Raw genomic sequence first — 24,048 nt, 5'->3', positions numbered from 1 at the left:
ACATGTGCAGCATTATTATAATCGATATAAATACACATCATTTTACATCACTAGGCTAAACTTCAAGATGGTCATTTAAAAAAAATCATTTTATGAAGTGAGTGATGTGAAAAATGAAATAGCTTGCTGTTTAGTTTATTTAGAAAAGGATTTTTGGTTATTAGTGCTAATTTAAGTATTAAATTACCTCTAAATGTAAGAGTTTCATTTATATCTTTACCGTTATGGTAAGTTTACTTCTAATTTATCAGTTTTTGGGTAAGGGTACCGGTGCTTGCGCTTGTGATCAAGCCAAATTTATTCGTGATTGTCTGTATTCGTTATTTCTCTATTCATGACAACCCATATACTACCAACAAATCATTTCAAGGCAAAAAGTAAATGCTGCCATGCGTAGATTGTCAATAGTGGTTAAAAACAATGACCGATCAAAGGAGGTCATTGCTTTCGTTTGCATGGGATCGTGTTGATATTTTTTTGTGTTTTCAGGTAAATGGCATCTTGGTGATACGAATAAATAATGGCGAAGAAGAAGAAACCCGCAGCGAAGGGTACGGGGCCTCGGCGCAACGCGCGACGCGGCAAGCAGCCGAGCGAGACCGACGCGGCGCCCGCGGCGGAGACCGGCCAGCCCCCGGCCGCGCCCGCGCCCGGCACCAGCGCTGACGGCCCCGCGCCCGCCGCGCCGGAGCCACCGCTAGACTCCACCTCCCTGCCCAACACTGACCAGCCTACAACTTCCCACCCCCCTGTCCCCATTGTGGTCCTACACAAGAAGTTTGGCAAGTACCGCTGCCTCTTCAACAATGATGAGAAGAAGTGTGACCTCGGAAGTGACAGTGAGACAAGCAGCAGTTTAGAAATACGAGTAGTTGATCCCGGTGCAAGCTCCGAATCAGATTCCACTGCCCTGGAGTCACAGTCTGATTCAGCTAGCATGAGCAACTGCAGTCCTGTAATAAATACAATCAGAACTTTAAATTCAAACTCTGGGGACTATTTACCTATGCCAGCATTTAATTTAAGTGAGATACAGTTACCACCGATGAAAAATACTGAATCTGTTAGTCATAATGTAGATGCTGTTAATGTACAGCAATCTCAGCCACCCATAGAGCAAGTGTTAGATAAAATTGAATTGCCAAACACGGAGCCTACACTAGACCAACAATTAACAAAGATGGAGACTGAAACCAGCATGCCTCAGCAAGAACTAGAGATACAGCCACCATTTGTAGACCACACTCCAGTCTCCAACACAGAGGAACTGCCCAGCACCCACACTCCATCAGCTGAAGAACAAACTAATGAAGTGATAGAGCTGGAAGATGATGATGATGATGAAGAAGTCATTACTGTAGTTCAAATAGTTGAAGATGACAACCCAGAGTATTATTATGATATTCAAATTAGCAGTCCCAAAGAAGCAACCAATGAAACTGGAGTGCAAAAAGAAGAAACCAGCAAAGAACCTATCAATGAGTTTCAGCAACATTTTGAGAAGCTCAACCTTGCTAGTTCTGTTCCTGACTTGAACTCTCCAATGGACTGCACTGAAATGAATGACAGCAACAGGTCTTCAGCCTGCAACACACCTGACTTGTTAGCATTTTTAAAAGATAGTTCATCAGACCAGCTTGTGAGACCTGACCCGAGCTTGACTCCAAGCTCAACTCTGTCAGATGACAGTAACTCCTCCAGAGTCACATCTGAACCCGCCCAGAATGACTCAGCAGAGTCCTCACCCAGTGGAGTACGAAGATCTAGTCGCATCAAGACAATAAGCACACTCAAACAAAAGACCAAAGGTTATGGCCTGGTGAAAACACCTTTGAAAAAGGCTTTGATGTCACAAACAAAGTTGAAGTTGGAAGAAATAGGATCAGACAGTCAAGAAAAGATGCCAGATGGTCTTTTGACAAATGCATCCAACTCCCCAACATTTCCTGTCCCTACTGATATGCCAGTGAAGGTGAAGTCACGGTGGCGTCGCTCCAGTGAGCTGGAGATGGGTGCCAGCTCGCCAGCACTGTCACCACTAGCCAGCCCAAGCCTGCCAAAGCTACCACCTGTATCTGAAGGTGAAAACGTTACAGAGGAGGAACAACAAGAGATACAGCTGACAAAAGAAACCTGTGACAAGATAATAGCAGAGAGGATGAGTCAGTTTGTGCACCTGGAGGAGAATGAGTACCTGTGCGAGCGCATGATCAGCAAGGAGACCAAGAAGATGATCTGCGACTGCTTCCTCACCAAGGAGGAGACTGACCGCGGCGAGCTCGGCTGCGGGGAGGACTGCTTGAACAGACTGCTCATGATTGAATGGTATGTCCCATAAATATTACATTTTGTAGTTGGGTAGCTTCATATAAGTAGCTTCATACTTTTGTACCTCATCAAAGTAATGAACAAAGATGTTTGAATGAATAGAAAGAGGTTTGTTAGTTACTTATGGAGCTGCCTATAACATAACTCATAAATATCATTATGATAAAACTCCATAAATTTTGAGTGTAACCTCTATAGCTCGAAATGTTTTGCTTCCTCCCAGATGAGAGGTACTGCGCTTCTACTATGTAGTATTTTCCATGTGTAATGTAGTACATAATGTGCTTGAGGTTTAACTTTCCTGTAATGTTTTCAGTAACTACCGATGTCCAGTGGGCGACAGATGTACAAACAGAAGGTTCCAGAAAAAAGAGTTGGCTCCACTGAAGGTGTTCTATGCTGATAAGAAAGGGTGTGGTGTGGAAGCCAGCGAGGAAATCATTTCGTAAGTTGCTATGTCTTTTGCATGGGAATAAATTTCGTTTAATGCAGGTAATTTTTAATAATTGTCTATCGTACAGCGATACGCCACCAGAATTATGCGAAATAATAATGATCTCAAACATTCATCATATTCATGTTCCATTGATGCGAATTTTATTTCACGTTCACAATGCTATTGCGAAAGATTAACCAGCAACTTTCGTGTAACCTAAATTTAACCCAACCCTTTCCAATCCACAGCGGCGAATTCCTAATGGAGTACATAGGAGAAGTGCTAGACTACGAGCAGTTTTACAAACGGGCCCAAGAATACTCAGACGAAAACAACTTGCACCACTACTTCATGTCGCTCAAAGGGGACACAGTCATTGATGCGACCATGAAAGGGAATATTTCGCGGTTCATCAACCACTCCTGCGACCCCAATGCTGAGACTCAGAAGTGGACGGTTAATGGGGAGCTGAGAATAGGGTTCTTCAGCAAGAGAGATATTGTTCCTGGGGAAGAGATCACGTTCGACTATCAGTTCCAGCGGTTCGGGTGAGTCGTTTGCATTGTATGAGGTGGGAGGTGGGAGTGATGTATTTTTAAAGTATTTATGTATTATTCATTGGCTGCCTTGTTTGTGTTGCGAGATTTGTCTGATGATATTGCTGTTACATATGTATTTTCAAGTACTGACTTGTAAAAAGGACATGCATTGGGGCCCTTTCTTTTTATAGCATGATAGGTATATTTTTTAATAACGTAAGTAAACATTATACAAAAAATTAAACGAAAAGTATATGTATAACTGACCTTCCGCAAACCAGGCGAAAAGTATCCGTTCATCAATAACCAGGATACTTGAATAGGGGGCTAATAGATAGCGCAATAGCTAAACATCCTTTGTCTCTAGCGCCACGCCGTTCTAAATGCGACTCTATTTCGTTTGCAGTAAGGTCGCGCAGCGCTGCTACTGTGGGGCGAGCAACTGTCGCGGGTGGATCGGAGCTGAGCCAGACTCGGATGAGGAAGAGGTTTGAAACTGATGTTTATTAGATACGAGTACAATATGTGATAATGTTTCCCTTAACTGAAGTTAATTTATTGCAATGTTGCGGATAGATTTGCTTATCCTCTCACGCGCCATATGCCTCTAGGATATTGAAATCAATAAACCAGTTGGATGTGCGGTGGTCTTTTCTGAAATTATAATTATATTCCCTCATATATTTTTACGCCATCAAGTATGTTATACAGAACAAAATAAATTTAAAACTGTAAGTAGGTGTCATAAGTACGAGCGAGTGAACACTTCATTCAAATCCGCTCGTTGGATGTTGTCAGAGAGCGCTTTGATCTCGTGTTTACAATTTGCGTCTTCTTATGTAAAACTTACGCGTACTTCACTATAAAAATATAATCAAAATCAAAAATCAAAATCAAAAATCTTTATTCTTAGTAAAAATTAACATAACAGAAAAGTTTTGACGACTACTATCATAACTAGGCTCACATGTAGCCTGTATTTATGATTAAGTAGGCCCGCACCTCTTATGAGGATCGTAACAGTGATCGGTGGTGTCATGTTTTTCATATAACGAGCCTTTAGTACTCGTACTTTTTCATACCCCATTTTACCCCCCCACCTCTCACCCGCAGGAAGAAGACGACGTGTCCACCTCCAAATCCACCCAACCCCAACCAGGCGAGACACAGCAGTGTACCCCCCGCGCCCCCGCCCCGCGCCGCGCCCCCCGCGCGCCTAGACGCAAGGTGCCAGCTCCGGACTTGGTGCAGGATGCTGATGTGAGTGTTTGGTTGATGGAGTACTAAAAAAATTAAAACATAATGAGGAACGGAACAGAACCTTACAACTTCAGCACGGGCCTGCCTAGTGAAGTGTGCAGACAACTTACTGCGATCTTATGATCCTACAAAAATGTACCTACCATTGTGTAATAATAAATAATTAAAAAAAGTTAGTAGAAAGGAGACGCTAGTTGCAAGTGTGCTGGTGTATACCTAGTTGGATGTAAGGTCGCTCGGCCGTTCAGTGACTCCTTTTCCATCATTCATTAATGAATGAAACGTGCGCAAATGGCCATAATTTAGATTTGATTTGATGGAAATTGCCTATAATCGTCAGCATTGGCTACAGTAGTTATAGAAATGATTAGCAATCATTTCTATATCTCTGAATTCATTGATAGGGTAACCGTGCATACAGACAATAATGTACACCGCTATTGAAGCACAGTATTTCTTTACTGCAGACAACAAGTTCGCTCATTATTACCGAGATAATTTCACTAACCACACCATCCCCCCACCAGATCGAAGACGACATCGAATCCCTCACCCGAAGCGGCATAAAGAACCAGAGCCACACCCTCCGCCTATCTCGAACCGTCGTGCGGGCCAAGACGCAGCGAGCTCAGACCTCGTTACTGCGGTTACTGAGGGATGCTGATCTGCCGTGTAGGAGGCTGTTCCTGGATTATAGAGGGTTGAGGCTGCTGGGCCCGTGGTGTCATGGCGCTACTCCGCAGTTCAGGTGATTTGGAGCTCTATTTATATTGTAATTGGGTTTAGAATGAAATAAGGTGTTTCAGGGCGGGACGCAGACGTGACCTGACGCCACGCCAACACACAGTCGGATGTTTAAAATCCGTATGTTCAAATATATGGTAAACCATAAAGGTTTTGCCACATAGCCGGCTTAATAAAACGTCTCACGTCGTTAACTAACATAATGGTGTCTTTACCTTTACTAATATGCCTTTTTGCAGTGTCAGGGAGATATTGTAATCTACTACATACCTACCATATTTTATAGTACATACTAAACGTCCCGTCCCCCCGCAGACTGGAGATGCTGCAGACGCTGGACCGGCTGCCCATCCCCAACAAGACCATGGTGCAGGAGAGCCGCCTGCTCAGCATGGTGGAGCGCTGGCTGAGTGACAACACCGGTATGTGGTATAACATCAATAGAAATTACCATACATAAAGTTGTGAGACTTTAATCCCGGAGGGGGCAAGCAGAGGTGACTCAGAAGCAACCCACTCGCTTTTCGCTGTACCGACCGACTTCGAAAAAAGGAGGAGGTTCTCATTTCGTCTGTATGTACTTTTTTATGAGGACAATACACTTAGGGTACACATCTAGAATCTTGATATGCAGATTTCCTCTATGTTTTGCTTCACCATAAGGCCGCGGCCACGCGCCACGAACGGATCCTTAGCCACAGACTAAATTAAATTGTAGTAGTGAAGTATAAATTTAATGGTCAAAAAACCATTTAAACGCTCATCCGTCTTTTCACCTCTATCTACCTTACATAGACATAGTGAATCCCCTTACAGAATGTTTATTTGATTATCCACAGTGGTCCCGACGCCGCCCTCACAAGAGCTGAGTCCGGAGAAGGGCGCGGACGGGGCCGCCATCTTGGACAAGGTCAAGGACCTCTGCAAGCAACTGCTGGAGAGATGGTCTAGCTTGAAGGTCAGTGGTTGTATTTATTCGTGTATTGAAGTTGAAGAGACATGGAGTATGCCTATGGGACCTTAAAACTAGAGGATAGCATAATCTTCAAGAATCATGCCCTTTTTGTCTCTGATAATATGCTAAAAAAAACCCTTATTTACTCTTTAAAACAGCAAGGCTATTTATTTGATTTGTTAATTAATTTGCAATTAGCCTAAACACCGCACAGGCAAAATCGCAACTCTACATACGACGGAAGGAGTACAGTTTTGATACAAAATTTTTGATATAAAAAAACGAATTATCTCACCAACACCACATTCTAATTACAGGAAGTATTCAAAATCCCGAAAAAGGAGCGCATTCAGCAAATGAAAGAGCACGAGCGTCAAGCGAACGTCGAGCGACGAGCGGCGGACTCGAGCGGCTCCCGTGAGAGGGAAAGAGAAAGAAACAGAGAGCGCGAGCGAGACAGAGAGCGCGACAGAGAGCGGGATAGAGAACGGGAAAAGTACCGCGAGCGGGAGAGGGAGAGAGATAGGGAGAGGGAAAGGGAGCGCGATGATAGGGACAGGAGGAAACGGAGAGGCAGTCCGGAGGGTGGGAGGAGGAGTATTAGGTAAGTGGTTCTTTGTTGAGAATTTTATTGGTTGGTTGTTTGTGGAGGGATTTGAATCCATCGTCATCTTTGAATCATCGACATCACAAAATGCTGTAGGACGCCACAACACTCTGTCCTCGGCCTTCCGCCTTCCTCGCCATTACCGGCGAGGCCTGATAAACTGGTTAAAGTCATTTGTTAGTCGTATACCTCGAAATCAAAAAATCCTTGTAGCTTTTCACCTATTCGCATTTCACCTTGATAGCGTTTTTTGTTGTAGCGTATAATATCGGTAGTATATTTTGTTACTAGCATATACAGTATTGTGCAAATTAATGTGAACAAGAGTGAAAATTTGAAAAAAATACAATTATTAGTTCTAAAATAAAAAAAAACAGAGATGTATTAATACAATTTAGGTTATTTTAATAAAAAATGTGTCCTCCCTGGCTTTTATACTTCTTCAACACGTTTTGGCATAGAATCGATATGATTTTAACTGTTTTCTGATATACTGGTCTAAAAAAACTTGTATGGATTACAGCGTCAATCATTTTAGTTTTTCTTGTGCAATCCGTTTTACGAAGTCTAATTTTCACGATGGCCCACTTATTTTCAATGGGATTAAGTGCCGGTGAGTTCTCTGGCCATCCAAAGGCATGATGTCTTGTTGTCCTTGAAATATTTAAGCATAATCTTAGTCTTAGAATCGTGGCATGGAGCCGAATTTTGTCGAAAAACTTATCGACCGTTATCATCAAATTTTCTTAGTTTTACTTCTAATCTCCGTTCTAGCAAGTCACTGTAATGTAGCAAGTCCATCCTCCCTTCGATGGGAACAAGTCATCCGGTACCTATATAATAAAAACAGCCCCAAACTAAGAAAAGTTGATGCTATAACGGTCAATAAGTTTTTCATCAAAATTCGGCTCCATGCCACGTGATTATGCTTGAATATTTCACGGAAAACAAGATATCATGCCTTAGGATGGCCAGAGAACTCACCGGTACTTAAGGGTCTGCAATAGGGAATCGAGGGTTGGCATTGTCATAGAATTATGTAGTAAATGATGCTCTACAGCCTTGAAAAAAATCACACAGGTAGTTGAAGAGTCTAGCTAGGTGCTGAATCATTCGAATTTAAGTAAATGATTATGGATAACTGTAAATTAATTTCAGAATATCAAGAAAAACCAGTCAATCACACTCCCGTATTGTAACAACTGTGTCGTAATTATTAAGAATTTTCATATGATTTTTATCATATTATAAAGTTAAAGGCTTGGACTAGGCGCTAAATACCTTGTTTTTTAATAAACACACACTAATTTTGTGTAAATTAATCCCAAACTTGAGCAATTTTTTTCCCTCAAATCTTCATACAAATATCTATGGCGGCTTTCTGTGTTATAAAATCATAAACACAAGTGACGTTTGACTCAGTTGGCCGCTGGCCTCCAAAGAAGGGTCACGTCGGTTTAGGCAGCACTGACAGCTCGCGATCTTATCGTGTATAGATACAAAATCACTGCACATTGGTTGTCATTGCACTTTTTCAACTTTTATGACACCAACATAATTTGATTTGAAATTGAGGAAGCATAATTCTTCCAGTATATTCAATACATTAAATTAAATTAGATAGTGTGCAATATTCTCGTGATATTACAGTCTCGTAAAGGTCTGATGAGGAGCAGGAATATAGCGAATGGATCTAAGTGATGACAATACGCACGAACATTAGGTTAGGGATCAAAAATACAGTTTCTTGGTGCTGGTTGAGGTATGGTCTCGTGAGGATCTGATGAGGGCAGTAACACGGTGGTGGCTCAATTTTATTTCAAAGATGTTAATAGCTAAAAGCATCGAGTTTGGGCTATTAAGTATGTTTTTCAGAGAGAGAGAAAGAGATTTTGTTTTTCCTCTGGATGTGTTAGGTTTACTGGGTTTACTAAGTTCATTCTGTTAATGGTATCAAGTTGTTATGTGTTCATAAGTAATAATTATTTATTAACAAAATGCTGTTGATTCTCCACGAAAATGTAAAAATAAAAATAAAATAAATAAAAATAAATTCGTAACGTAAAATTGTCAATGACGGAATTTCTTCTATAGACAGTAGCCACAAAAAAAACAAACGATAGATGGCGTGATTTGAAGATAAAGATACATTTTTTCGACACATAGACAGCAACAACAAAAAAATACAGATTTAAAGAAAAGAAACACATACTTATACAAAACAACAAAGAAAAAAAAAGGATACACATCAAAATAACTGGAAAAAATATAAGCCCCAATTTACTTGTGTGGGACAGGGAGTACCATAATATTTTTTTTGGGGTACTCCCCATCTATGCGAAATATAAGCTTGATATCTTTACCCGTTTCTGAGAAAAAGGGCGGTGACAGACAGTCAGTCAGACAGACGGACAACAAAGAGATCCTATAACGGTTGCTTTTTTTCTTTTGACTTTCGAAACCCTAAAATTAAGTAAAAATATTATGCTGCCAAAAAATGTACTTACAGGTATTGAAAAAGCGGTATATAAACAAATTATACCAGCAGAGGGTTCACCATTTAGCTGAATGTTACTTAGAAAACGGCCTTGAGTGGCGGTCAAGTTGGTCCCCGCCTGCGATACTTTCCATTAACATTGGGACTCGTTTTCATGTTTTTAGCGTACAGTCAGGTTTTTAGTTTTTTATAATTGTATAATTGTTTTTATTTTATGAAATTTTACGTCGGTAGGTAGTTCATGATATTTTTTTATTTCAATAATTTTGGTGTTGTTATTTAAATACCTTCAATATGCATATTTTTGTAATGTTCACATTCAAGTTCAAGTCCTTTCATTTGATACCTTACACGGCAAAGTTGAATTATTATTTTTTCGATCATCACGTTATGTCCTCAAGAGGGCGCTATGTACATTTTAATGGAACGTCACATAGCCTATAGCCATCGCGCCATCAATACGCTTCTAACAATACCTCATACATCAAAATCTATCAAGCCGTTTAGGCTACAGGAAGGAACAAAGAAACAGACAAACATACATATATACATACATACAATCAAAAAACATTACCCTCCTCCTTCGGCAGTCGGGTAAAAAGGAGTAAGACGACCTCTACGAGTTTTGGAAATTAACAAAAAAAAACCTTTTTCATAGAAACTTTGTTGGACATGTGACTTTTTACCATGGAAAACGAATATTTTTTTTCGCGAATTTGCAAATCTCGTAGAACAAAAGTTGTTCAGAATGACCCCTTGAGTCATCCCCTTTTGGCTTAGTATAGCCCTTTTGCGACACTATGTATTTACTTTGCTTTGTCGTCGGGGTTCAGTTGGCTGGAGGATGCCCGAAACTTATTATCTACACTTTAATACTTTTAGTAACCTTTCTACAAGTAAATACCACATTTGTTTGAGAAAGCTAATCGGGTTCCGAGTATAGAGTAAAGTGGCACCCCTATTAATTTCTACTCTTTCCTGGTGCCTACCAGTGTAAGTAAGAATTATACTTACTTACCCTAAAATCACCCAAAATGTACTTGAACATAATTGTCAATAAAGTTGGCGAGTAAACGGTTATCGACCCACTGTGCAAACTTACATGTGTGCGTGTCACTGCCTGTGCTGTGTGAAGAGCATTGAAAACCCAAAATTGGCGCGGCACGTCACCCTGTACGGGCCCTTAATCCCATTGAAAATAAGTGGGCCATCGTGAAAGTTAGACTTCGTAAAACGGATTGCACAAGAAAATCTAAAATGATTGAAGCTGTAATTCATACAAGTTTTTTAGATTAGTAAATATCAGAAAACTATTAAAACCTTGTCGATTCTATGCCAAAACGTTTTGATGAAGTTATACGAGCCAAGGAAGACACATTTTCTATTAAAACAACTTAAATTGTATTAATATATCTCTGTTTTTTTTATTCTAGAACTAATAAATGTATTTTTTTCAAATTTTTACTTGTGTTCACATTAATTTGCACAATACTGTATTTTTAACAGATTTTTACAACAGTAGCAAATTTTTATGTAGCATGTATTATCAATAGCTTATTTATTAAGCTGCATATATTTTGATTAGCAGGTAAGTATTTTATGTCGCATCTTATTTGGGTCGCATATTGTTGTAGTGTAAAAGAAATATCGCGATATGTACCTTATAATGCATTAAAAACAAATATCTATCAAGGTGAAAAGCGACTACAGTGAAGGCAGGCAGGAAAGTAAATCTACTATGATTTTTTCAGACAATTGTCAGTAGCGATCAAAAATTATACTACAACAATAAAAATCTATTCAAAAATTTTGATATCGCGACGAAATGCGAATAGGTGAAAAGCTACAAGGATTTTTTGATTTCGAGGTATACGACTAACAAATGGTTAAAGTCATTCGATAAACCGGCTAACGCCATTCGAAATATCACTAATTATTTTTTGTCAACTGTTCCGCTTATAACGCCATTATTGTAATGCTAGAGAGAACAAAAATTTACCAAAATGACTTCCACAGTCAGCTCTTTTCGGCTATACCCCACTTGTGTAACCATATTTATCACAGTATCATAAATAAAACATCCCACCTCCCTATAGACTGAACGTCAGCCCTTTTCGGCTATACTACATTTGCAACCCCTGTGTAACCATATCACAGTATCAAAAACCTAACATCCCCCTCCAACTCCCAACAGACTGAACGAGCGAGTCCTCGCCTCAGTGCCCCCGATGTCTAAAGAGGAGCGTCGCCGCGCCTTCGCCGAGGCCGCCGCGGCCGCCGAGGAGACGCGGCGCCAGCGCGACCAGCCCTGGCCGCCGTACCAGTGGCCGGGTGATGGGTTCCCGCAGGTATGTGTGGCCCGGTGTCAGTGGGACCAGCCCTGGCCGCCGTACCAGTGGCCCGGTGATGGGTTCCCACAGCTTTGAGTGATGTGGGTCCGGCTCGAAGGACCAATGTGTGGAGGACAGTAGGAACAGCCCTGGCCACAGTACCAGTGGCCGGGTGATGGGTTCCCACAGGTATTTACACCATACTATCAGCACTAGGAGCACTGTAAGCACCGTCAGGTGTCTCTGCAGCCGACTGTACATTTACTTGGCTGCCGCTCGGGCAATAAGGGCCTCATATAGTTATGTGGGTCGGGCTCGAGGGACCGGCGTACGGAGGAGACGCGGCGCCAGCGCGACCAGCCCTGGCCGCCGTACCAGTGGCCGGGTGATGGGTTCCCACAGGTATGTACACGAGTGAGGGCTTCCCACAGGTATGTAGGTCCGGCTCGAAGGACCGATGTGTGGAGGAGACGCGGCGCCAGTGCGACCAGCCCTGGCCGCCGTACCAGTGGCCCGGTGATGGCTTCCCACAGGTATGTGGGTCCGGCTCGGAGAACCGATGTGTGGAGGAGACGCGGCGCCAGTGGGACCAGCCCTGGCCGCCCTACCAGTGGCCGAGGGATGGGTTCCCACAGGTACTTATGTGCACCATGAGTGCACTGTGAGACCATCAGGTGTCTCTGCAGCTGACTGTACGTGTACACTCACCTGGCCAGTGGCCTCCCAGTGGCCTACCAGTGGCCGGGTGATGGGTTCCCACCGGTATGTGATCCGGCCCGAAGGACCGCTGTGCGGAGGAGAGTAGCCCTGGCCGTCCTACCAGTGGCCCGGTGATGGGTTCCCGCAGGTATGTGGGTCCGGCTCGAAAGACCGATGTGTGGGTCAATCACTTTACTTTTGAAATGATTATCCGTTAAACTTTTGCTAATCCGGTAGAACACCATTTTAGAAATAAGTACCGAAAATTACTATATTATTATATTTTAATAATTTAATCAAAAGATCAGTATAAAACATCCCCGTTATTGACATAATAATAACGTTGAAGCTTGGTTAAGCGTGATGCAGATGACACCATTACTTTGTTTAGTTACCACTTCTAGCGGATTCATCCCTCCAAACTCACTTCATCCTCTCACAAACCCCGTTTCTCCCCACAGATATACCCCAACGCCATGATGGGCGGCGCCCCCGGTCTCCTCCCCGCCCTCGGGCCGGGCCTGCCGCCCGCCCTGCCCGGGCTGCTGCCGGGCGTGGTGCCCGAGTGGCCGCCGGAGTACCCGCCTGGGTATTGTCAACCGTACGCCGCGCCGCAGTTTGTTATGCCGCAGCATAAGTGAGTGTACTTTATAATTTTTTCATGTAAAATGTAGTATTAATTTGTTATTGGCAATAAATGCATATAGTAGTAGTATAAACGGGACAGTTTGGATGGATTGATGGGTGTTTGTTTGTTATTCTTTCACGGCAAAAGGGAGAATATTAATGAAGAACAAGACTTTTGAGTTCGCGGGATGAGCTAGTTGTTTTATACAATGAGTTATGGGCTTGTATACGCTGTCTATATCTAGGCATAGGCACCTTAGGTAGCCTCTTAACATTTTGTCTACAGCTCAGACATAATCTCAGTCTTGATGATTTATAATTAATTATAAATTATCATTTCCTGCAGTGGATTATTACGGGATGTGCGTTTTGTATAACAAATAAATAACTTATATGTTTTATTGTGTAGTTTCATGGGCATGGGTGGTTTCGGCATGGGCGGCTACATGTTCGGGCAGCAGATGCAGTTCCCGCCGCCCGACGCGCCGCCGCAACCCAACCAAATGGTGAGTGAAGTGTATACTACTTTATTATTTTTGAAAAATAGGCACAGAAGATCTAGATCTTTGTATGGCAAGATCCTGCATGGAAGGTTAACTAGCGAAGCGCCAATAAGGATTTTAGTTTTTTTATCAATTGGTTTAATATTGCGAACCGAACTATCTCGATACTCCTAGACCTGTTGGGTTACATGCTTAAAACAAGAGACTTAAAAAGCCTCACGAGACAGCCAAAGTTTACGCAAATAGTCGGAAATCGTCTGTTTCTCGACGATTTATTCATTTATTATCCCCTTTGTAACTTGTATGGCCTCCGTGGGTTTAGCTTTTACGACACTAAATTAAAACTATATTACTTTAGAATCCCCCTAACACTCATATTTCCACAGCCGATGCCCGAACCAACCCTACCAGCGGAAGACTCAGAAGTGATCCTGCCGTCTCTATGGCGAAGCGCAGTGGACGCGCGCGGCCGCACCTACTACTACCACGTGAAGCTGCGGCAGCCGCAGTGGGCGCCGCCGCCGCCGCCCGATAATGTACCAGGTATGATGATAACATACTTACTTATTTCCAATCTCGGCTCCTTGAGATCTTGAGCCAGCCCAGAGACATCAGGCCAAGACATCGCCGCTTAGCCCATTTTCTTCTTGACGGAGCGCTGCCATGTTCCATACTAACTACTAATCGATCTTGAGCCAGCTCAGGGTGTCTCTGCTCAAGACATCCCCGCCTGGCCCATTTCCTTCTTGACAGAGCGTTGTCTCTTGCGGGCTGCCGAGTCTTCGTTTTCGCCCTCAAGATGCCATGTCAGTGCTTCCTTCCTTAGGGACGTTTTCCAGCATAGAAGTTTCTAGCATTCCTTCTGTATACTGCATAAGGGTTCAGCTGTGACTATGACACAGTGGCGTAGTTAGTGCCCTCTCTCTGGCGGAGCGCGGGGGACGCGGCCGCACCTACTACTACCACGTGAAGCTGCGGCAGCCGCAGTGGGCGCCGCCGCCGCCGCCCGATCATGTGCCAGGTATGATGATAATAACAATCCACCTTCTACCATAAGCTACAATCCTCAACACATGCCGCATCACGAGGAAATTCTTGACCTCGTCATCCTACACCACCGATCCGGTAACACTAGCTAAGGCCCATGTGATCCCTTATTAACTTCGACCATCCATCCGCAAATACATCAAAATCTGGTGCTGAAACTGCAGAATCGATGAGCGGTGGACAGTGGTTAGAGTGCGCTTTTAGTATTAAAATCGCCCGTTTATAGAAACTCTTTGGAAAACCCTATTAAGAGTGGTTTCGGAATACTTCAGTCGTCATCATCCGAAAGCTACTAATGTTGTGTTTGTTTGTGCGTTTCCAGACGAGAGTTCCTCGGAAGAAGAGATGGAGGTGGCGGAGTCGCCCGCGGCGCGCCCGCACGGCAAGTTCGTTGAGGGAGTCAACGGCATTTATGAAGGTACTTACTTAGTTATAATTTTATTCATACTATGCATATGCACACTATCAGTAGAACATAATATCTCCCATAGAGAAAAAAATACTATAAATTATTATCCTATGGTGGATGATAATTGAGATTTGCCGCCAAGATTGGCTACATAAGCCACATCCGGGCACACCAACGAAGCCTAAATCTCCATTAGCAGTTGCCGTAGCCGTATCGGCTTGGAAGACATCATGATCATCATCATCATGATTTTCGTTTACGACGTTTGCTCATAATATGGTCTATATTACCCGAAGGACCGCAATCATCATCAACCAATAAACCACAACCGTCTAAACTTCAGCACCACAGGTTGAGGACTCTATCCCTAAACCTTTGTTTCGTTGCAGTGAAAGCGAAGGACGGTTTGATCCCGGACCATGCGCTAGTGAGCGCGCACCGCCCGCGCAAGCGCCGCCCCGGCCTCGTCACCGAGCGAGCCATCAGCGTGAGTAGCTCTGTCAACTACTATGTCACACGTGAAACATGCTTTTTACACTAGGAGCAAGGACGAGCCCGACGCGACGCCATTGGGGCGACTTATTGCGATTCGCCCCGAATCCTCTAGCATTAAAACATTCGCTAATAAATTCTACAAGTCCTTTCAGCATAATTTAAACTCATTATGTACTTAAAATTTAAAGGACATGTAGACACTTTTACCTACATACTGAGTTTAAATCATGTTGAATACCCACCTCACTTCACTGTACAGATAATTTTATTTATGTTTGTTGTTTCCTGTCAACTAAAGTTTTCCTATTCTATTCTGCAGCCGCGAACAGAAGAAGACAAGCTAGCGGGCCGGCTCGAAGTCAAGCGCTACAAGGAGACCAAGGAGAAGCTGCGCAGAAGGAGGGAGAAGCTGCTGCAGAAGGTGCGGCTGCTGCAGCAGGCCACCCGGAGAAAGAAGGACAAGGAGATCACGGTGCACGACCTCAAGGTGAGAGATGTGAGTCGGGTTATTGCACCGTTCTTTTTGAAGATGATGAAAAATGTTTACTATTTTCAATAAACAGCTACCATATCATAATTATTGATAACGGACAGGAGGTAAGAGCAGAATTGTTTACCTGTCAGATCCAACCAAGTTATGTCTTTGATTGCCGTGGTTTAGGTTGTCGTTTAGAAATTCAAGGATATTAAGTTGTCCATGTGATTCCAAAGTGGAACATCGGTGCTTTTAGCGTCTAAGAAGAGTCAACATGCTTGTGCCTAAATTTATTATATTCCTGAAAAGATTCCCCTTAAAGAGTCATAAATAATGTGTGCCATGTAACGTCGCTGTTATTGGTAAAATAATTATCAAATCCGTTTTCTAGTTTTTGCTTTTGACAAAAAATATTTACCTGTCTCCAAGTCGAATTTGTCGTATTTATATCTAGTTATCCCAGATGGTGGACCTGGTGGACTCTGACAGCGACTCCTCCGACTGCGACGAGCTGGTCGAGCAGCCCGAGCACCCACCCGGACCGGGTCACCAGCCGGGTCAACCGGGCCAGCAGCCGGGTGAGCCGGGGCAGCCGGGTGAACGCGAGCCCACGCCCGAGCTCGCGGAGGACGCGGACGAGGCGGCGCGCCGGATCAAGGAGGTGTTCCGGAGTACTATGGCCCGGGTCATGGTGGCGCATCTCAACCCGTACCGGCATCGGTGAGTCAAAAGAGCTACACCACATTTTAACAGCATGCGGATTTGATCACGCACAATACAAGTATTCATTGTAACGTGTGGAATATACACGCAAGACGCGGAAAAATGGCATGCAATCCCCCGTGCGTGATGAAATCCGCATGCAGGCTATGTAGCATAGGGCGCTATTAAGACGTGACAAAAGTTCTCCGTCGCGCTCGCTCTTGAGGCTGCGCGATGTGAGTGAGCGCGATGCAAAACTCTTGTCACGTCTTAAATGCGTCCCGTACTAGGCCTTCTGTTAAAAGCAGCCTCAGTCATGATTGTTCTATGGACAGTCAACAGTCGATACTTTACACTAAACAGTAAATTATGAAATTGGCGTTACCTGGGAACCACTTAAATTCCATTAAATGATTTTATTTTTATTTCCAGGACGGCACCAGCTGGCAGAATCACAAATACCTCAGACTTCAAGCATTTAGCTAGAAAGGTACGCCCTTATTTATTAATGTTATTCTTAGCACTAAGAGTAAATTATGGGCCAATTTCACGATGACTGGATATAAGTTAACCGTCTGATAAAAAAATCAGATAAAAAAAAACATACAGACGAATTGAGAACCTCCTCCTTTTTTCGAAGTCGGTTAAAAAACAACAACTATCACTTTCTAAAACATAAATTAAGAGGTTGTCAGCATGACTTCTATCCCTCAGATTTTTTTCAAGACTCATTACCCGATTATACTCTACCCAATAAGAAGAGAATCAAACTTATTAAATCCATATTTTCCCCCCACAGTTAACCCACTTCGTGATGCTGAAAGAGCTGAAGCACTGTCGCTCCGTGGACGAGCTCGTCGTCACCGCGTCCGTGCAGTCCAAGGCCAAGGAATTCGTAAGAAAATACATGTCCAAGTTCGGGCCCGTGTACAAGCGACCGGCAGAAGAGGCCGACTAACTAGCGCTTAGAGGCGCCGCCAAGTAGGCGCCTCGCGAAGCTGACTGTTAACCCTATTAGGACAGAATGATTATGAATCCTACATCGTTAACATTAGTCATGCCCCATTAAGGGTTAACGATATGAGCTACGTACGATGTTCCTGTGAAGTTGTGTGATAGTGGTGGGCCGTTTTAAAATGGTCGGGTTATATTATTGCGTCGTTGGTAGCGATGACGGTATTTGTGTGTGATTGAGTGAAGATACACTGCGTTTTGTGGCAGATACGTTACGTACATTTAAAGCGAATATTTTAAATTGTGAAAGCCAGTAATGCATATTTATGTCTGTATGAATTTTAGGGTAATGACTTGCTGTTTTAATGATGCTGCAGTGAATTTTAGGATTTTTAAACCTATGGACTTGACATTTAGACCTGAATTTACGATAATGTCGACATTTAAATATTTGAAGCTTTTGTATATAGACAGAAAATTGTGTTCGTATTGTATTGAAATTGTAGTTATTAGGGTCTTATTCTTATAAATGAGATATGGCGTATTTTACGCACTTTGAGTGATCATGATGAGTAACTGGGTATATGTATGACATTATGATGTTGAGAGTAAGCGTATATTTTTGTTTCACGAATATGATATAAGATGACTCTATTTTATGTATTAACGTGAGAGCTTAGTATGAAATAGCTCTAAGTATATTTTATTTTGCAAGTTATGGTATTCAAAACAATGGCGGTTGTGGCGCACGCCAACTAAATGTTAATTAGTTGTTTTATTCGATATACTTTAAAAACAGAAAAAACGTTCTTTTAACGCCACACAATCGAGTTGAACGCTTAAGTTTAAAAGAGGAAATTACATGAACTGTAGTGTTTTTATTTTTAATTTTTTGGTGTGACACCATACTTTTTTTAAATAGGAATATCTAGCATATTATGTAAATATTTCAGAAAAAAGTATAACATTATGACTCGTTTAATAAGTTAGCTACAGAACAAACCATTTTAAACTGATATATTGCTTGAAGATCTCAACTTTTGTCCTTTAAATCTAGAGTTTTTAGTAAATTAAATGAATAGTCCTTATGGTAGTATGGTATTGCGTCTGGGTTAAAAATACACTCTCAAGATAAAGATAAAGAAAAAAAAACTAGAAGATGTCAGAAGAAGCCAACGCTTGCACCACTATTTTACAGTTGATTTATTGATGTAATCTCGAATAGCCTATTCGTTTCTAAATATATGTGTTTTAAGTACAGTATTATGGTAGTTAATTGAAGACGCAAATATGACATTGACATAACCTATACGTGTATGAATGTTGTGAACAGCGCCGCGGTGCGGTGATTTTAGGAACTATTTAAGACATTCAATTATAGTTTTATTCAAGTAGCGTATAATTAGGTAGTAGAGTTTAAATGGATCTTGTTATATTTAACCGATCAGTGACTGTCTGTAAACTATGTCATATAGACTCAAATAATGAGTGCTACTTACATTATTATGTCGGTAAAAATTTACTAGAAACTTCTCCTATCAGGCTGATATAGGTTAGCTGTGAGTCTCTTGGATGAAAGTGAACTATGTAAATATTTGTAAATAATGTGGCTTCAAATGTAAGAATGTAGTGCACTATGCTGTCTTTCCTAAAACATTCAGCTGGCCAATGTAGATTTGAAGCAGCCGATCCCATTTTAAACATGCTAAGGCCCAGTTTGTCGAATGAGTATATGTATTTATCTAAGCATGAACCTAATTCTTTCTCAGCGACAATTTTATTCAGCCAATCACAGCATTGCATTCCATACTAAAGTTGTGATTATCTTGACATTCTCAGGTGATAAACGGGGCATAAAGTAAAAGTATATGTACGCGATCTGATAACGAAATAATATGAGAATGGTAATCGGACTCAAGCTATATCTCTCTACCTCACGCTAATCGTAGGTCTGTCAATACTCCCTCCTACTCCCACCTATGTGTCGATCGCCATTTTCATTTTCATATATTCTTTATCTGTTCGCATTATGCCTAATTCCCGCAAGTTTATAATATGATGGAACCTAGCCGAAACGACATCGATACAAGTCTTTACTCAGTGTTGCTTGAGGTATTGAATGCGGTACAATATCGCCCGATTCTTTCGCCGGATCATTATAAACTTGCGGGGTCCTCAATCCTCAGTAATTTTTTTGGTCTCATACAAAAATGGGCTTATGTTTGACATTTCTTTTCATGACATTCTTTGGTATAGATGTTATACGAACAGTAATTTGAGAGTCAACAACTAAATTGCTTTCCATAATTATTTCTGTGAACACGTTTGATGTAGGTATGCTACTTGTGAAGCCAGAACAAAATAAAATGTTATTTCTTTATAAACGCTATTATTTTATTACTCAAATTATATCCAATTACTTAAGTATTAAATTCTAGGTTTGTTATTCGATTTCATCCAGTATTTTTTTACATTTCGCCGCCGATTCTTCCATTTGTTTACACCTGTCTGACTGCTTCCATTTGGGACACACCTGAGAATTCATACAAGTTAATTAAGTTAATGTGAACCATGTATCCCACTAGTACCCACGACAAATATCAGAAATCCTCTCGTTACGAAATAAACGAAACAAAGTAACTTGAAAACTAGGCGGGTATTACTTGTAATTAGTTCGAAACAAGTGGGTTAGCGAGTTGGTCAGTAGCTCGCATCCGAGTTACTTCAACATTTTTTGTTTTCACTCGCCTGCTCGCTCGGCAGCAACTCGCCATGACAACGGCTCGGCCGTCACTCGCATCGTTTGGACGCGTTCGGCAGTAGCTCGCCAGTGCCAGCTGGACAGTTGTGAGTGGAACCCGTGTTTTTTGTGTTACTACGCCGCGACTCGACTCGGCCTTAGACTGGGTGTCGTGTAGACAGCAAAGGCGAGCCGAGCTACTGGCGTACGAGTACACAAACCGAGTAGCTGTCTACTGGCCAGGCAGTAGCTCGCACTGTGTCAACCCTTAATGCTAGAGCCACACTAACGGGAAATGCCTTAAATTAACGTCCATTATCGCGATAATGAATCGCGATAATGGACGTTAATCGTAGGTGTAATTTGAGCACTAAACAAATGATTTAAGGTACTTATATTTTTCATTGTTTAATTTCAACATTTATCGCGATACTTATTGGCATTTCCTGTTACCACCTAGCATAAAATAATCACATAACGTTAGCTTGCAAAATTTTTATATTGAGTTCTACGAAGAAACCTGTTATTGGCCTTACTGATAAATTATTACCACCTAAGACATTGTAATAGTTACGCTGTTGGTTTCTCAATAAATAAATAAATAACAAAACAAAAGAACTCACCACAACAGAATTAACATAGGCGCAGAGCGCGAACTTGAAGGGCTCGCAGGCGGTCTCCTCGGCCGCGTAGTCCTCGTACTGCCCCTCCAGGCACTGCTTCTTTACCCGCTCGCCCATGTCCCGGTTGCCGGGCAGCTGGGGACAAACGGGTGTTCTAAACAGCTGAACCGAATTTAATGAAATTTGGTGTGGAGTTAGCTGACACCCTGGATAAACAAATAGGCGCGAAATTCCCAAGGTAAAACTTTAAAGGCGAGCCGAAGCTCGAGGGAACAGCTAGTGTTAGTCATAAGTATTCAGTCGCGAGTAATAAAAGTTATCTAACTATATCTAAATACATATATAACCTGGATGCCTTATATCGCTACTACCTAAATAACAAAATAACAGTTAATGTAAAAAAATGCATGTGTATTAGTTTCACTCGAAAACCTAAGCCCTCCTATTTCAATTACGCCTTTAATGGTAACACTATCGAGAGAGTCAACTCCGTCCGGGATCTCGGTATCATTTTGGACTCAAAATTTCTTCTATCTGAGCATATAGACCACATTGCTAACAAAGCATATAGGAATCTCGGGTTTGTACTGCGGTCTTGCAAACCATTTACTAACATAGGAGCTATCAAATCGGTTTATTACGCATATGTACGCAGTACTCTGGAATATGCTAGCACCATATGGTCTCCACATTATACCATCTACAAAGAACGGCTTGAAAAGGTACAGAAAGTCTTCATAAATCACCTTAACTTTCGTCTACGTAACTCCGCTAATTCCTACAAGGATGGTTGCCGTATCAATAACGTAAATACCTTAGAGGAACGACGTACGTTGCTTGACATGTGCTTCCTGCACGACCTCGTCCACGGGCGCGTGGACTGCGCGGAGCTGGTGGGCGGCGTGGCGTACTGCACGCCGCGCCGCCGCACGCGACACACGCCGCTGCTGCAGGTGCCATTCCACCATACCAACTACGCTACCAATGAACCCATCACACGTCTTACACGAACTTATAATAAAACATTTAGCAATATCGACATATTCCTTCATACCAAATTCTCATTCAAATCCAGGATTCTTAATCAGTTGATCGAAAAGCAGTAAGATAAATTATGCCAATTGAACTAGTAAGTACTGCTTATAAATAAGTAGGTAAATTATGTAGTATTAATTGTATATATATATACATGTATGTGCGTATGTGTGTATGTAGGTATATATGCATATACAATACATATCACAATTATGAATAATAGTATAATAAAAATAAATATGTGTAGTGTAGTAATAAATTGTGATTATTTATATATAATTATTATTTTATACCTAACTATGTATTATATTATATTACATCTTTACATTATAATATTTATAACTTACTAGCTGTTCCCGCGCGCTTCGCTTCGCCTTAAAAAGTTTTCCCGTGGGAATTCCGGGATAAAAAGTAGCCTATGTTCTTTCCCAGGGTCTAGACCGTATGTATACCAAATTTCATTCAAATCCGTTCAGTAGTTTTGGCGTGAAAGAGTAACAGACAGACAGACAGACAGACAGACACAGTTATTTTCGCATTTATAATATTAGTTAGGATAATCTATTTATTCTTCCCATGTATGCTTTTTATATGTATTTCGAAACAATAAGTTGAATTATGTAGGTATAGTTTTTCAGTTATGCTCATATTTAAACTTAAGATTTTAAATTTGAAATAAAATAAAATTGTTAAATTGCACAGTGTACACCTTTGTTACTATGCTGTTTATGAAGGAAAATTTGTAATTGGCCTTACTAAATAACGATGTAATAGTTTATAAGACTTTTGTTTACGCTGTAAATTTTCTTAATAAATAAATAAATAAACTACAGGTTACCTCCTTCACCCACTTGTCCAGAAATGTGGTGGCGGACGCGTCGTCTATGCGACCGTCTGTTAACTTGATCTGCATCTTTTTGAGCAGGCACTCGGCCTTTGTGCACTGAAAACAACGAACATAAGTAACTAAGTACTTCTCTTACGAGATGCTGAAGAATTTGTGGGATTTGGTGGATTCTGGTTGGTGCTTTAGTTTAAAAGTAAGAAATACACCTGTCTGAGGTATACTGCTTATAATAACATTAGACAATGCAGGGTTGGGTCTCCTTTAAATGTTCAGAAATCAGTAACTAGTGGAAAAAAACATAAAATTGCTATGATTTCTTATTTAGTGATCACAGGACCTGTTGACGATGATGAATTGGAGATTTGTTATTTCAATTTCAGTGGGCCAATAGGATCCACGGGGGCGTCAAGATAGGCGTGATAGGTAGTAAGTAGGTAAAGTATGATATGTACTCACCTCATCCGTCTCATTTTTGCATTTGATAAGATCAAAGCTTGTCCTCTGGTTCAAGCTTTCGCAACATTCAAAAACATGGGCCTGAAAAAATTCAACAATTGTTTGAATAGTTATACCTTAGGTATTGATGTTGATAGGTGGAAATACTCAACCTATGCACCTGAAGCATACCCTTTTTAAATACTGTAGGTAGGTAAACTATCCACAAGGATTACTTAATCATCTTACCATTACCTCTGCTGAAAATATTCCCATGCATTCTTCGAACCCCTCCCCACCTCCGGCAGCGCACTGAAAAAAACGAAGGTTGATGACAAATCGTGTAAGCTTACTTACGTTATACAGGGTGGGTTACCTACTCATGGTCCAAACTAACAGGTGATGGAGAAATAAAAAATGACATAAAAATATACTTATCACTTTTTTGTTAGTGAATCTCAAAAAAGTAAGTAGGTACCTACAGTTTTTTCAGATCTAGGACCTTCGTGAACGTAATCTATGTGTAGGTAAGTAATCTATTAACGCCTTATAAGGAAAGAAAAACCGATCGATCGTAAGCTAGTTCTGAGTTACCTAATGGGTAGCTAGCTCGGTACTTACACTGGCGAAAGCCAATAAAAAACTGACGACTACGGATCGAGAGCCAAACATTTTGCATTTACACTGTGTCCACACTGCGCGGCCGCTCGTCACGCGCATTTATATATCAAACCACAACAATAGCTGTTTCCTGCTTAAAT

The 24,048-nt window shown here is 41.6% G+C and overlaps 2 protein-coding genes across 3 annotated transcripts; one reads left to right on the top strand and one right to left on the bottom strand.

The window, feature by feature from the left end:
• Positions 1 to 68: 68 nt before the first annotated feature.
• Positions 69 to 19,991, top strand: LOC105386651 (probable histone-lysine N-methyltransferase CG1716). The gene is made up of 20 exons (XM_048629385.1): positions 69 to 227; positions 490 to 2,325; positions 2,645 to 2,773; positions 3,013 to 3,312; positions 3,710 to 3,791; positions 4,417 to 4,563; positions 5,091 to 5,311; positions 5,623 to 5,729; positions 6,147 to 6,265; positions 6,580 to 6,866; positions 11,561 to 11,714; positions 12,857 to 13,032; positions 13,432 to 13,528; positions 13,912 to 14,068; positions 14,895 to 14,990; positions 15,371 to 15,468; positions 15,796 to 15,963; positions 16,415 to 16,671; positions 17,086 to 17,143; positions 17,453 to 19,991. Exons 2-20 carry the CDS (start codon positions 521 to 523, stop codon positions 17,609 to 17,611), a joined length of 4,617 nt encoding a protein of 1,538 aa, XP_048485342.1. The 5' UTR covers positions 69 to 227; positions 490 to 520; the 3' UTR covers positions 17,612 to 19,991.
• Positions 19,975 to 24,048, bottom strand: LOC105386639. 2 transcript variants are annotated; one of them, XM_011557251.3, is made up of 6 exons: positions 23,909 to 24,048; positions 23,543 to 23,599; positions 23,309 to 23,389; positions 22,844 to 22,948; positions 20,971 to 21,105; positions 19,975 to 20,140 (listed from the first exon to the last, which is right to left on the bottom strand). In XM_011557251.3, exons 1-6 carry the CDS (start codon positions 24,005 to 24,007, stop codon positions 20,051 to 20,053), a joined length of 567 nt encoding a protein of 188 aa, XP_011555553.3. In that variant the 5' UTR covers positions 24,008 to 24,048; the 3' UTR covers positions 19,975 to 20,050. The 2 variants fall into 2 exon arrangements, with proteins under 2 accessions (XP_011555553.3, XP_037977036.2); XM_038121108.2 differs by having other exon boundaries at positions 23,537 to 23,599; positions 23,909 to 24,046.

The sequence above is a fragment of the Plutella xylostella genome, chromosome 4, assembly GCF_932276165.1.
Source record: "Plutella xylostella chromosome 4, ilPluXylo3.1, whole genome shotgun sequence".
In the NCBI taxonomy this organism is placed as follows: Eukaryota; Metazoa; Arthropoda; class Insecta; order Lepidoptera; family Plutellidae; genus Plutella; species Plutella xylostella.
This window is presented reverse-complemented; position numbering and strand designations above follow the sequence as displayed.

Excerpts from the sequence above, each read along its gene's own strand:
- LOC105386651 (XM_048629385.1), top strand. The coding sequence starts at position 521 with ATGGCGAAGAAGAAGAAACCCGCAGCGAAGGGTACGGGGCCTCGGCGC. Across the intron at positions 3,313-3,709 it reads TATCAGTTCCAGCGGTTCGG|TAAGGTCGCGCAGCGCTGCT; the intron begins GTGAGTCGTTTG and ends TTTCGTTTGCAG. Across the intron at positions 13,529-13,911 it reads CGCCGCAACCCAACCAAATG|CCGATGCCCGAACCAACCCT; the intron begins GTGAGTGAAGTG and ends ATATTTCCACAG.
- LOC105386639 (XM_038121108.2), bottom strand. The coding sequence starts at position 24,007 with ATGCGCGTGACGAGCGGCCGCGCAGTGTGGACACAGTGTAAATGCAAA. Across the intron at positions 23,600-23,908 it reads TTTTATTGGCTTTCGCCAGT|TGCGCTGCCGGAGGTGGGGA; the intron begins GTAAGTACCGAG and ends CGTTTTTTTCAG. Across the intron at positions 20,141-20,970 it reads CCTATGTTAATTCTGTTGTG|GTGTGTCCCAAATGGAAGCA; the intron begins GTGAGTTCTTTT and ends ATGAATTCTCAG.